The 15,428-nt window shown below is 36.9% G+C and overlaps 1 protein-coding gene across 1 annotated transcript in view; it reads left to right on the top strand.

Annotated features, from left to right (window-relative positions):
• RGS9 (regulator of G protein signaling 9) overlaps positions 1-15,428 on the top strand; it is a 98,632-nt gene that overhangs the window by 70,534 nt on the left and 12,670 nt on the right. The window contains exons 12-14 of the mRNA XM_072645491.1: positions 3,742-3,855; positions 8,782-8,897; positions 11,745-11,832. Coding sequence (XP_072501592.1) covers positions 3,742-3,855; positions 8,782-8,897; positions 11,745-11,832 — 318 coding nt within the window. The remainder of the gene's footprint in view (positions 1-3,741; positions 3,856-8,781; positions 8,898-11,744; positions 11,833-15,428) is intronic.

Genomic DNA, 15,428 nt, shown 5'->3' with positions numbered 1-15,428 from the left:
ATAAACTTTATGGGACACTTTCATGATGCAGTAGATAGAGGGCTAGATCTGGAATAAGGAAGACTCCTCTTCCTGAATTCAAATCTGACCTTCACCCCCTACTAGTTGTGTGACCCTGGATATATCACTTAACACTGTTTGCCTCCATTTCTTCATCTGTAAAATGAGCCGGAGAAGGAAATAGCAAACCGCTCCATAATCTTTGGCAAGGAAACCCTAAAGATGTGGTCATGAAGAGTCAAGTATGACTGAAATGACTTAACAATAAAAAACCTTATAATTTTTCTTATCTTTAAAAAAATTAATGAATATGCAATGTGGCTTTCTTGGTTTTAATCATGTGTTTTCCATGATTTGTCATGATTCCGCAAGCTGATGACAATAGTTTTTCATTTTTAATCATGAAAATACACTTACCACATTAAACGTACTTTTGATGAGCAATCCATTTCCCCAAATCTAACCTTGATTACAGCTAATAATTAATAAGATTTTCAATGGCATTTAAGTAGGGGTGTGCTGGAGTCAGCTCAGACTGATTCCTGAGTACTTAACTGACAGAGAACTAAATAAAGATGGAGAAATAAGCTTAATTTGGTTTCATCTGATCAAGATCAAATTCCTCCATCAGTCTGGTGTCAGCAGAAGCACACATATGTGACCATTGCTGTCACAAAATGAAACCACATCAAAGTTATTGCTCATCTCAAGTTATACACCCAACTCTGTAGGAGGGGAGGAACAGTATGTGTCTGTGTCATAGTGATACAACAAAAGGGAAGAAAAGAAAGAAAAGCACATCAACAAATCATTAAAAAATATAGAGAGGTGGACAGAAGAAAGTTCAGAAGGGGATAAGCAAGGCAATGTTAAAACTACCATATTATATTTGAAATATACCTCCCTATAGAAAAAAAAAATTCCCAAACCTAATCCCAAACTATGCAAAATGAAGATTAAAGTTTTCATATACAGTCCCCCTTTTTCCTCTATTCTTTGTACATATAAGGAAATGCTCCTATTTGTTGATGTATGACAACTTTGTAAAAATAAAAAGGAATTAAAAAAAAGTTGAACCAGCTGTGAATTTCAAATATGAGAGATTTATTTTTTCCAAGGGAGGAAAATGTTCAAAAATACATATAAAATATTTGATAAAGAGACTGGTGTGGGAGGGTGGCTCATCACCTTTGCCTCTGCTTTGCAGATAATAAGCTCATTCCTTATAATACTTGGTAATTTTAAAGGACTTCAAATCATAATACTAAGAAACAAGAAATCCCCTAGCTTATATTTCAGTGGTGTATTTGTCATAGGCAGGAACTGAAATTAGGGCATAGCAAGTTTATTCATTCAACAGGATTTTATTGAACTCCCACACTGTTCCTAACATTGTGCTAAGAATTGACCAGAAATGGTAATATAATGAGCCTTCTCATTTGTCTAAACAACCAAGGCCATGGTTAAGATGAGGTCCACATATGTGGCACTGAACCAACTATGTTTAAGGGTTCAGTCAGAGCTACCATTCAATACTATAGGGGGGAAGAGAAGGAAGGAAAATATTTTTATGAAAGGAAACTATGTAGGTTGGTTATAAAGCCTGTATACAACTTTAAACTTTATTAACTTTAGCTATAGAAATGATAGACTTCATTGTAAATGTCATATGAAAGGTAGGTGCTTAATTTTTAAATTTTTTAATATTTTTGTGTAACATTTTTTTTTTAAATTTTGAGCTCCAAATTTTCTCTGTTCCCCACCCATTGAGAAGCCAGGCAATATGATATCTGTTATCCATGTGGTCATATGTAATATATTTCCATATTAGGCATGTTGGGCAAAAAAAGCAAGAAAAATAAAGAAACTGAAAAAATATGCTCTCATCTGTAGTCAGAATTCATCACTTCTCTCTCTGGGGGTGGATAGCTTTTTTCATCATGAGTCCTTTGGAATTGTCATGGATCGTTGTGTTGACTAGAGTAGCTAAGTCTTTTACACTTGATCATTGTTACAATATTGGCATTACTGTGTACAATGTTCTCCTGGTTCTGCTCACTTCACTTTGCATCAGTTCATGTCTTCCTAGATTTTCTGAAATCATCTCCCTTGTTATTTCTTATTACACAATCACAGTCCACCATGATCATATAAAAGATGGATTCTTAAAGTTTGTACATGTTAATATTGTCAATTTTGGATTAATTAATTTTCATTTCTTTTCACAAAAGCAATTCATAGAATTACTGAGCAGCAACCAAAAATTGGTTTAAAAAATTCATTGCAAGTAGGTACCCCTATGTTGAAAGTTAAAAACAATCAAGCTCTATTCCTTTAAAACTTTTAAGATCTCAGCTTTTATATGTCATTTACAATATGCTTCTATCCTATGTACACTTAAAGTTGTTAAAGTTTAAAGTCAGACAAATACTTTATAACCACACTGTAATTTCCATGGTCACCAACACTGTAGCTTGCTTTAGAGAGGATATTTGTAACAATCTGACCCAGTGTATGTCAACTTCAAAGGAGATTGGGATCAAGCCTTTTGAGATCGTAGTTCCCCTTGCCACCAATGGTAGACATTTTCCAGGCAGCTGGCTTGGTCAGGGCTATGACCATATATCCATGACTTCTTTTTGTGAAGTTTACTGACCCTTAAAAAGATGATTTCAACTTCCTTAGTATAATGCTCTAAGGTATAATGGTAAATGTTTAACAAATGATTCTGAAAAAAAAAGGACCCATGACATACTTGTAAGTTTAATCTGCATCATTAACATTTTCTACATAACTTCTAAGTTTCCACAATTAAAACAATTTATCAAGACTTGATTTGTAGTATTTGCCAATTTCTGAATTGTAAATGCTCTCAGTGAAAATTTAACAATTGGCTTTCAAGAAATAATTCCAGCTGAGTCCAGCATACCTCTGACTCAAACCAATTGGGAAACCCAGTAATGTGTCGCCAGACCTGTTACAATCTTATTGTGAGTTTATGTTGATAAAGGGGAAAGAGAAGCAAATGATCAATAAACATTTATTAAGTGGCTACTACATGCAAAGCACTGTGCTAAGAGCTAGGGATATAAAAGAGGCAAAAGACAGACCTTACTTAACCTCATGGTGCTTACAGTCTAATGGGGGAGATAACATGCAAAGAAGTACATACAAAGCATGTTATTTATAGGATAAATAGGAAATAATTAACAGTGGGAAGGGATAAGAATTAAGAAGAGTTAAGAAATGCTTGCAGTAAAAATGTAGGGTTTTAGCTGACATTTAAAGGAAGCCAGAGAAGTTTGTAGATGTGGTTGAGAAGGGAGAGCATTCTAGGCATAGGCAATAGCAAGAGAAAATGCCTGGAACTGAGAGACAGTGTTTTGTTCATGGTAACCTAACACTTTTACAGACTATGGATGGAATCAATTGAATGGTGAACTTCTAGGAAAATATGTTTATTTTCTTCTTTAAAAATATAACACCTAAAAAAAAGTTTTTATTGTTGCTCTCTTTATATCAGTGCCATCTCCTTTGACCAATAGAACTATCCCTGGGAATAAAGAAGAATAGTAAAGCAAAATAAACTAGCATATTAGTCCTCTATGCTATAGTATATGCTTCATTCCATGCCTATAATCCACCAACTCTGTTAAAAGAAGGGAGGGATGCTTCACTGTTAGTTTCCTGGAGTCAAGCTGGGTCTCTGGATTGATCAATTTTCTTCTAATTTCTTTTCAGAATTGTGAAGTACAGCGAACAGTTCCTGTCCAATGATCCTATCATGTCAGGATGTCTCCCTAGCAACCCTTGGATAACGGATGATACCCAGTTCTGGGAACTAAATGCCAAATTGTATGTACCAGACATTATTTCAAAAAACAAAACTCAAATGTATTTGTGTACTTTACATATGGTTATTATTTTTCTTTTGCAAGGCAACCAGGTTAAGTGACTTGCCCTGTGTCACATAGCTAGTAAATGTCCAGTATATGAGGCCAGAGTTGAACTCAGTTTCAGATTCAATTTGACTCCAGGGCTGATACTCTATCCACTGTGCCACCTAGCTGCCCCTACTTTATATATTGTTAACCAGAGGCTCCCAAACTTTCTTAGGTAATAGTTCACTTAGTGGCTCAATAATTTTTTCATTGAGCCCCTAGGCCAAAAAAAATATTAACAATTCTGTTTATTGAGTTTATTGAGTAGTTAAGCTGAAAAATGTAAAATTTAAATTTAAAATTAATTAAATAATTACATTTAAATTTAAAATATCCCTTGATGTCCCTATAAGTTTATTGCCCACCTAAGGGTACACAATTTGGGAATCAAGGTTTAGACTCCTGGAGACTATAAGCTTCTGAAAGGAAAGGACTGCCCTGCTTCAGTAATTTTGCTAATTAATTTATTGGGTTCATAGTTTCACAGATTTAGAGTTAGAAGGAACCTCAGAAATCCCTCTCATTTTGCAGATGGGGGAACTATACCCCAGAAAAGTTATGACTTGCTCAAGGTCTCACTGGTAGTTCTTGTGATTTGTTAACTATTTTAAAAATTAGTATGATTTGTGTTTATTATCACATCACTGTTATTATATACATTACTGAATGACACTGCGGTGTAGAGGACAAAAAGCCAGCTTTGGAATCAGGTATACCCGGGCACAAGTCCCACATTTTGACACATTAGCTGTGTGACTCTGGGCAAGTCACTTAAACACATAGTGCCCCAGGCAAATTTTCTAAGACTGTAAATCACAGTACAGTTGTCAGTATGCATTGTTGGAGGGAGTTTCCATGCTATAAGTTTGTTATATGTATAAAATTCCGGTTCAATCAACATATACACATCTAGGATCTATAATATAATAATATTACTATTATATATTATGATAAAATATAGTATATAGTATATATTATGATACATCATACTATATTATAATTATTGGTTGGTTGGTTGGTTGTTGTCCTTCGTCTTCGAAGAGGACCAAAATGACATCACCATTGTAAAGTGAAATTTCAGTGGGTCTGACTGTGGCTGATCAGACCAATATGAGCTCAGAATGCTCTACCACAGATTGGGCACAGATAGTTTGTACATCCTGCATTTACTTTGTGCTGTCTCAATTCTGCTTTGCTCAAAGAGCACAGCACCTTTTCTTCTGTGGGCATACCATGCTGAGTGGTCCTGTGCCAGTGTCTCCCATGTTGCACAATCAAATCCAAAGTTCTTGAGAGAGACCTTGAGAGTGTCCTTGTATCATTTCTTCTGGCCACCATGTGATCACCTGCCCCATGCGAGTGCTCCATAAAATAGTCTTTTGGGTAAGTGTATATTTGGCATTTGAACAACATGGCCAGCCCATCGGAGTTGTGCTCTCTGAAGCAAAGTTTGAATACTTGGCAGTTCACCTACTCTACATGCTATGTTAATGTATCATTAGTGTTATAATACATGATACAGAAATGATATAAGCAATACATTGCTATATAATCATAATTAAAATATATAATAAATATACAATATAATAATAATTATAATAGTATTATAATCATCATTATTATGCAGTTATCCATTCAATTACCCATTGAAGAGGCAGTCGGGTACAGTGGAAAGAGCATTAGCTCTGGAGTTAAATGGCCTTGGTTCAAATCCTGCTTGTGATGCTATCTCTTTAGTCTTTAGTTTCCTTATAGATAAAATGAGGAGACTGGATTAGATAGATTATGAGATCCTATGACCTTACTAGCCTGTAGCTTCATATAATGGTAAAGATATGGAAGGGAATCAATCGATCAGTCAACAAATATTGATATTGCATCTAAATCTGGCCTCAGACACTCACTAGCCATATGAGCCTGGACAAGTCAATTACCCCGGTTTGCCTCAGTTTCTTCATCTGTAAAATGAGCTGGAGAAGGAAATGGCAAACCACTCCAGTATCTCTGCCAAGAAAACCCCCTCTGGTGTCACGAAGAGTTGTACACAACTGAACAACAACAACAAGGTGCCAATGTGTGTGCTAGCTGCTGGGGATAAAGAAAGAAACAATCCTTGCTCTCAAGGCACTTCCATCCTAATGGGGGAAACAGTGAGGATGTATATGATTGTATACAGAATAAATATAAAGAGAATAAAAATAAAGTCCCTAAATATAAGCTATTTTGAGACAGATTGCCCTAGAAGATGGAGGGATGAGGAGATACTTAAGTATAATCTTTCAAAAATATAGATTTTTATTAATATATTTTGTTTTCATTTCTCTGTAATTGCCCCTTGTATCCCTCCCCTCCCCTTCCTAAAGTACTATCCATTATACCAGAGAAGTGAGTTGCTTTTCTAAGGAAATCGTGTAGAGATGAACACCAGTACAACAAATGTCAATTAAGTGCCGACTCTTCATGACCCACTTTGGGGTTTTCTTGGCAAAGATATTGGAGTGCTTTTGCCATTTCCTTCTTCAGCTCATTTTACAGTTGGGGAATTGAGGCAAACAGGGTTAAGTGACTTGCTCAGGGTCACACAGTTAGTAAGTTTAGTTAGTTAGATGAGTCTTCCTGACTCAGGCCTGGCACTCTATCCACTGCACCACCTAGCTGCCCCCATTAAGTGTCTACCACCTACAATATATTGTGCTGGGCAATGGGATTACAAAGATGAAATAGTTTCTATCCCTCAGGAGCTTGCAACCTTATAGGAGGACCAGACATTTATAAATAGATTTGATACTGGTTAGGAAAAACAAACAAGCCCTTAGGAGTCAAAGCAAAGCATCGGTGAAAGATTGGTGTGGAAATTAGTATGTGAAAATACTTACCTGTTGGAAGTACGTTAAAGCCCAGTGGCGCACTTTTTAGTAATGGGATTCATGATTTGTGTAGAAATTAACCAAGATGATTTCTGAAATCCTTGCACACTCATTTTCCTCTTCCGCGAAATGAGGGGGTTGGTTTAGATAACTTCCCAAATCTCTCCTAAATCTTATGAACTCAGAGATTCTTTGATGCTGGATGTTTCAGTCTTCTAAGGGCTATCCATGATGGATGATGTATTGTGCACCTCCTGAGATCTTCAGCCATCAAAAGCAAATTGTGTTGTGAAATCTCTCTGGGCTAGGTGTTGCTTCAGTAGCAGGGGTTAGTCGATGGGATAGAAGCTGCATTCACAGAGTTTGTAACTGGGACATGATGACATCATCTGCCTCCACAATAAATGGCCGCATGACATCAAGCTGGCCAAAATGTTGGCTTGCCGTTGAGTGAGGCTTGGAGGATAGCTGAAATCCATGTGAAAATATTCAACTTACTTCAACAGAGCTATATTAGGCAATACATTTTTTGGGGGGAAACCTATGGATAAAAAGCACAGGTTGAAGTCGTAGAACCTGAGGAATTCCTGAGGGCTGCAGTGGTTTTTATTTTTGTGGGTGTTTAATGACTATTTCTTGAACTGGATTCAATTGAAGATCTGCCTTTGGTGCAAGTCAGAAGTTGGCTCACAGTTGGCCACCATCTGCAACTACTTGGGGGAAAACCAAAAAATGTCTTCTAGATAGGTGAGCATAAAGTGATCAAAGTAATCCCTAAGCATGTTGTTAACAAAGTGCTGGGAGACAATAGAGACACTGAAACACTCCAAAATAAATGTGTATGTCTGTCCTGGGACACACATTCCCTTCCATTTCTCTGGGGCACCAGGGTAAGTTTTGGATCCTTGGAGATTTAACTTGGTAAGCTACCAAAGGAATAGCAAGTTGTTACATGATGGATTTCCAGTTTCTTGTGCAATTGTCTTTTTTATTGTACTATATTATGGAAATGCTTGTTTTATTCCAAAATTAAAAATAAAGAAATAAAAAATAAAGAAAAAGAAAGAAAAAGGGGAAAAGCCATTTGTAAAGTATTTGAAAAGTTTTAGTATAGGAGTGGGGAACCTGTGGCTTCAATGCCACATGTGGCCCTCAAGGTCCTCAAGTGTGGCCTTTTGACTGAGTCCAAGTTTTACAGGACAAATCCTTTTATTAAGGAGATTTGTTCTGTAAAGTTTAGAGTCAAAGGGCCACAATTGTGGACTTTGAGGGTCACATGTGGAATTGAGGTCATAGGTTCCCTACTCCTGTTCTAAGATAAGGGAGAATGAAGATGGTAATCCATGACTACTTAGTTCTGCATTGAGTCCCTACCTTCTAGGGGTAGAAATACTTAATTGGTAGTGATCTTCATAGAGGGACTGAGTTATAAGGTCCATACAACTTTACGTGGACAGGTGTGGAAAGCTGGAAGCAGTATTTGATGAAGCTGTGAGTGGCCAGAGACAGTGTCTCATATATCTCTAGGTGGCAAACAATGTCACACATCTCTATTCTGTAGGGCTGGGTAAAAATGTATAGAGGTGTGTGAGGCACAGTATTCCAATGTTCCTGCTTGCTTTCAAGTTCTTTTTCTTACAGGTCAAATTTATTTGGGGACAGAGAGAACCTTTCTCTAGGACTAGAGATCATGAGACTTGATTTAGATATAATCTAGTTCAACTCTGACATTTTCTAGAAGAAGAAACTTAGTCCCAGAGATGTTGTGACTTGCCTGAGGTCTTGTGGGTAGAAAGCAGCAAAGACAGGGTTTGATTCTTAGTCTTTGACTTCTGATTCAGCATGATTTCCACTCCTTGTGTCTGCTCTTCTGTGAAGGTTGGTGGGTGGGGGAGAGCATCCAAAGCTGATGAAAGCACTTTCTAAATCTGAATCTGTATTTCTGAATCTAGGTGTCCTCTCTCCTCTTTCAGGGTGGACATCCCAACCAAAATGAGAGTAGAACGATGGGCCTTTAACTTCAGCGAACTGATCCGAGATCCCAAGGGAAGACAGAGTTTCCAGTTTTTTCTAAAGAAAGAATTCAGTGGTATGTCTAACAATTATCTCCCTTATACATCCTCTTTTTTATGCCACAAATGAATCTTGGGAGGGTTCTCTGGAAAGTACGCTTTCCTGGATGTTCTCACAGTATTATTTTTTTTGTTCTTACTGTTGTTCTTACTTCCTTTCAGAAATATTTGTCAATTCTGGTAATAGCTGACATTTAGAGAAGGTTTTTAAGTTTGCGGAGTATTTTACATAATTCATCTCATTTGAACCTCACAACACTCTGTGGGATAGGTACTGTAAGAATTATTATCTACAATTTACAAGTGAGGAAACTGAGGCTAAGTGAGTCATGGTTACATAGATAGCAACTGGCAGAGGTGGAATTTGAGCCCAGGTCTTTCTTAATGCAGGCTGTGCTGACTCTAGTGCCAAATAATCCTTGAGCAAGGCAAACACATAAGACTAGTTCACAGCATCTCTGCTAACCTTGGCCACATGTCCCAGCACCACTTTCACCTTTTTCCTTTGCCCACATCCTCCCCTGACTGGTTACTCATCAGGTTAAGGACTCTACTGTGACGCATATCCTTGAACTTTTTTTTCTCTCTTCTTAAACATAAATTCTGAGACAAACATAGAAGGGGAATGGATGGAAAAGCTCAGTGTATTAATGTCTTTTATGTTTCACTTCCTGATTCTCTTTAGCTATTGTTTTTTTTTTTTTCTTTGTCATATGTTATTTATCCTGACTGGGCAGGATAAACTTTGATGTCCAATCTCAGGAAAAATAAGGTCTTTTTAAGTTGTTCACTCAAGTATCCACAAATATGAAATGATGTGTGAGAGATAGCTGGTCAAATCAGGAAGCTAAGTCAGAGGGCAAAAAAAGATCAACACGCAAACAAACATACAAACAAAAAACCCTTCCTTCCTTGGGCAGAGAGGCAAACTGGTTGTGTGAGCTTTGTTGAAAGTCATCTCCTCATCATCCCCTGTCCTCAAACTCACTCCTCAGGGAGAGCTAACGATTTGAGGTGTGATACTCAAGTTACCTACATGAGAACAGTTCTTTGCCTCTCATTTCCCTTCCAATTGAGATTCTGTTCTCCTCCGTGGGATCCATTAGCTAATTCTCATTGACATACCAATAACCTGTTTTACAGCTTCTTGTAGAGTTATTTTATGATAGGACTTGTTAAAAATCCTTGTCTGTAATACAGCCTAATTATAGTGATCAAACCCAGACCAAGAGAAATGCATTCAGTTCCACAGACAACCAAGTGGACAGATGAGTATGGCTCCATCTAGTGGTCCAAGGGACAAAATACAGGTGCTGACAATTCACCCTTGGTATACCACACCCACAGTTCTATTAAATGTAAGAAGAGTTCTTTGTAACAATCCTTCTGTCATTCTTGTGCTATCTGTTGCCTATCCCCTCCTTTAGGCAATATGTGGGCTTCAGGTATAAATTAGGCAAATAAACTGGTAGCTCTTCAACTTAACCTTACCTATGTTATCTAATTGCCTCCCCCATACAAGAAGATAGTTCATTTCTATCGTATTTAATCTAATACAAGGATGTTCACTAGCTAGTTTTTTACAGACTGGCTCCTGTACAATGACAATCAATATCCTGATTAGTAGTGTACATGCTATTGGAGGCTGGCTTAGATTATCTCCAAGATCCTTTCCAATTCTAAAATTTTGCTTTCCTGTAGCTTCTGCTGAACAGGGAATATTATATTTCTCTTTGGAATCCTGAGTTGCAAGCATACTTCAACTGCCAACTAATCTAATGTTTGCCATGTCGTTTTTTTTTCTATCTGTGACATGTCCAAGAACTTGCCTACATACAGAAGGATGAAGAGGGACCTTCTTGCTATTTTCCAAATCATACCCATCACTCTCTATTTTACACTCCTATTGCCACATTATTTATATAACCTCTCCCCCCTAGTAATTCTCCCTTTACTCTCCACCTTACTTTTGAACTGAAAAATGTCAAGATAAGGAAACTCATGGACTTTTTTTATAATATACCAAAGTGTGATGAGGCACTGACTTGGTTGAGAAAAAAGTAAAGGATTGTTGGGAGTTTTGCTTTCTATATCTTTCTCCAAAAATGTATTAAAATTTTCCTCCCATCAAGTTAAAGTAGTTGATCTTTACCATGCAAAAAGTCACTTAGTTGGATGTTAACTACTCTGTCAGTCAATTCATCAAAGCTATTAAGTGAAGCTTTTATTCTGCATTCTGTGCATAATGGATGAGGAGAGAGGGGGATAATACAAAAGACATAGATGGAACTATTCTTGCCTAAATCCAGTTGGGGAAGTGGGACACACATACACTCACATGCACACATACACGCACACAGACACTCACACACCCTTCCCCACACAGGCATGCATGAACACTCACAAATACTTCCCTTGGAATAACTCATGATGATAAATCCTATTATAATCTGCCAAAAATAGCAGATTAGTTCAATTTAAATTTAAAAGAAAAGATTTCTAAGCCCTAGTTATAGGTCAGCTTTTTTCAAACAATATTTGCCACAATCAAATTCTAATACAATAAAGGAACAACAGATGACCTCATGGAATTTGTTGTAATGGGATTTGATTTGTGTACTTCAATAAATGGAAAGCCTGGCACTAAGCCCAGGGTAATTATTCGCTATGAACCATTTGAAGATAGGGGTGTTTTGCAGAATTCAGAAAGCAAGTAGCAGTCCAATGAATTTATAAGGAGGTAGTAAATAATGAATGAAATTTTTTTGATCAATCTCTGCTGTCCTATTCCTTTTTTCTTCTCTTCTGCTGCAACTCATTTCTCTTTTGGCTCATGTCTGTCTGGTCCTTCTTACCTTCTTCAGGGGAGAACCTGGGATTCTGGGAAGCTTGTGAAGATTTGAAGTATGGAGATCAGTCCAAGGTCAAAGAGAAGGCCCAAGAAATTTACAAGTGAGCATTGGAAAGATTGATGTTTTGTGAAAATCTTTCCCTCAGTCTCTTCTTCTACCACCCCTGTGCATTACCATCCTTTTGTGAATAGCTGAGCAAATCTGAGTTGTGTGAAGTTGTATTGCCTACAAATTACTTATGGTTGCATGTATTGGCAAGAAACCATGGAGACTATGCTTTCCCTGACTCGGGAAAATTTGTAATGTCTTTGGACTCCTTGTTCATCTAAAGCCAACCAGTCAGGAGTACACAACGGAAGATCAGAAATCAAAAGCTAGTCTCCCCAGTTGTGTTTTTTTCAGTAAGGAAGAGAGGGTGTGGTATGTATGTATGAAGGCTGGGCTTTGTATGTTTCTCTTGTCAATTACAGTGAGATTTGACCCTGGTAATTCAAATGTTTCAACTCTTCTTTGGATACTTTTTTTCTGGGACTTCTCTGAAGATAGTCTAAGAGGTCTCTGTAATATCTTCCTCAATAAGAAAATACTGAAGACCAGTAAAGACGACAGATATTTTCTCTATACCCACTTCAGCTCTACAACCCTCTAGAAAAAGGAACTTTTTTTTTTACCTTCTTAGCATTCTCTTGACCACATATTTTATTTTTATTTTTAAAGATGTATTTAGTTAGTTTTAGCTTTCCACATTCACTTTTATAAGACTTTGAGTTCTAATTTTTCTTGCCTTCTTCCTCTCTCCCTTCCCTGTGACATTATGCAATTGGATATAGGCTATACATGTACAATCATATTAAAACATGTTTCCACATTAGTCATGTTGTGAAAGAAGAATCAGAGCAAAAGGGAAAAACCATGATAAAGAAAAAACAAAAAAAGAGAGAAAGTAGTATGCTTTGATCTGCATTCAGACTTCATAGTTCTATCTCTGTATGTGGATAGCATTTTCCATCATGAGTCTTTTGGAATTGTCTTAGATCATTGCTTTGCTCAGAACTAAGTCTAACAAAGTTGGTTGTTGCACAATGTTGCTGTTACTGTGTACAGTGTTCTCCTGGTCCTGCTCACTTCCCTAAGCATCAATTTATACTCCACCAACAATGCATTAGTGTTCCAATTTTCCCACAACTTCTCCAACATTTATCATTTTCCTGTTTTGTCAGGAGGTATGATGTGGTACCTCAGAGTTGTTTTAATTAGCATTTCCCTAATCAATAGTGATTTAGAGCATTTTTTATATGACTATAGCTATATGAATCCCATATAAGACAAAGTGACTGACCTTGAAAGCAAGTTATGCAGAGGGAACTTAAGGTTCATAGGACTCCAAGAAGAGCATGACAAATTAAAAAAAAAACTGAATGCCACAATGCAGGAAATAATACCAGAAAACTGCTCAGAATGTCTAAAGATAGACCACTATGAATCAACTGGGAGAATCCATAGATTATCTACACACACACACACGCACACACACACACACACACACACACACACACACACACACACACACACACACACCAAACAACCTGTGTTTCAAACTCCAAAGCTAAATTGGCTAAACTGAACAACTTAAATGAAAGCAATAAACTTTTCCAATGTCTGGAAGACCTTGAAATATGGAGGAAAAGAAATTAGATTATCCTGTGACCATAAGAAGTTGAGAAGGGAATGAAAAAGCAAGTCAAAATGACATTCCCTGAGAAGTTGAGTGTAATCATGAATGAAAAACAGATGGTCATTCAACAAACGTCCTTAAAAAAAATCAGGAGGAGAATACTCTACTTGCTAACATCATCCTAAACAACATATAAATAATAAAAATAAGTACAACTATAAAATATGATTATTACTTATCCACTAATTAGTAGTATCCCATATTTAGAGGTGTTTATTTTAAGTGAGAGAGAAATATTGAGGTTAAAAACCCTCAAAACTCCAAGAGGCATCAGTAAGGGATACAAAGGAATCAAAATGTAAGAAGAAGATGAAATAGGACTAAGTGCAAGAGTTAAACTGAACTACCATCGACTAACTTCCTGAACTCCTATAGATGAATCAATGTCAATGCTTTTTGTGGGATGCAAGTTTAGAATGGGAAACGCAACAGAATGAGAGAGAGAAGGTGGGAAACATAAGGGTTGGGTCTTGTACTCCTACCAAATCCCTGAGTGAACAGTGGAGGGATAGTGAACCCTAGAGTACCTTGGCAAGTGGGGAGTTGCTACAGGAGAATGAGAGAGGCAGCAGAATAGGGGGATTTTGTCTGATGAATTGGGAGATATTTCACTTCATTTGGAGGGGGGCAGGTCCTACTGAAGAGCACTCCCATAGAATTGGATCTCTGGGACTGTGATGGGAGATGAGACTTTCAAGATGGGCTTAATCTAGAGGAGGGGTGAGGAACCTGTGACCTCGAGGCCATATGTGGCCCTCTAGATTTGTTCTGTGAAGTTTGGATTCAGTCAAAGGGTCGCACTTGAGGACCTAGAGGGCCACATATTACTTCATGTGGGGCGTGAGGGGTTCCCCACCCCTACTCGAGAGAGAATTAATGCGTTAGGAAACAATCTTCTTTGAGTGTTGGACCTCCAGATAGGAGTACAATGTATCAGGAGAAGAAATGTATGTAAGAGCTACTGACTCCCAGAAAGTGAAGGGAGATGTGCTTTGACCTAGAGATAAAATGGCATGACCTTTGGGAAGGAGACAAACCATAGCAAGAACAGGGAGTTGGGCTAAGCTAAATTATTTGGGACACAAGGTAATTTCTACCACTCAGTACTGCTTCTGTCCAACCTTGCTTTCCTCACTAATTGATTTCTAAGAGTAAGGCACAATAGAAAAAAAAAGGGATGATGGTATAAGAATTAAAAAGGCATTAATATTGAAATTGATTAGAGGAAGGAACTCAAACTTGGTATTTCTGAAGTTCTAATCCCATGAGAATATGGAGAGAATAAATGAAAAATAAATGAGTATAGTCCCTTATGAATTAGGAGGATGCAATTATGAATCAGAAAATATAATCTCAGGATATACTAGAAAGGAAAATAATATAAAAAACAAAGCACAGAAAGATTTATATGTCCAATAAAAGAAAACTAATAAATATAAGAAGTTAGAGAGGAGGAGGAACAGGGAGATTTTGAGCTAACTAATTAATTGAGAGAGGAAAGAGAAGGGATAAAAGAGGGTAAGAAAGAAATAACTAAAGAAAGAAAGAAAAATAAATCATTAATCTAAGTGAAACCTATGAACTAGGAAAAGGAGCAGCAAATGAGAGGGGAATAAGAGAGTACCTCTGGGATTACATCATTACAACCTCTGGGATAGCATCAAAATAGTTTAAGCAAAACTAATTGTAATGAAAAATTACTGACTTAAAAGAGGAAGAAGGAAAAAAGTTACAGCAACTTTAAAGAAATGGAGAAAAATAAATCTAACACATAATTAAATGTGAGTGGGTTAAGCAAGCCAATAAAATGAAAGTGTGGAAGAACAGATGGAATGAAATTGTAAGAAACAATGAATTGTAAGAAACAATGAATATGATGAATACAGAGAAGCATAAAAAATGAGTATAAAAAGTATAAATAAATATTTTATTATATTTTATTTTTATATATTTATATATTA

Source organism: Notamacropus eugenii, chromosome 2 (assembly GCF_028372415.1).
Source record: "Notamacropus eugenii isolate mMacEug1 chromosome 2, mMacEug1.pri_v2, whole genome shotgun sequence".
Classification (NCBI taxonomy): domain Eukaryota; kingdom Metazoa; phylum Chordata; class Mammalia; order Diprotodontia; family Macropodidae; genus Notamacropus; species Notamacropus eugenii.
This window is presented reverse-complemented; position numbering and strand designations above follow the sequence as displayed.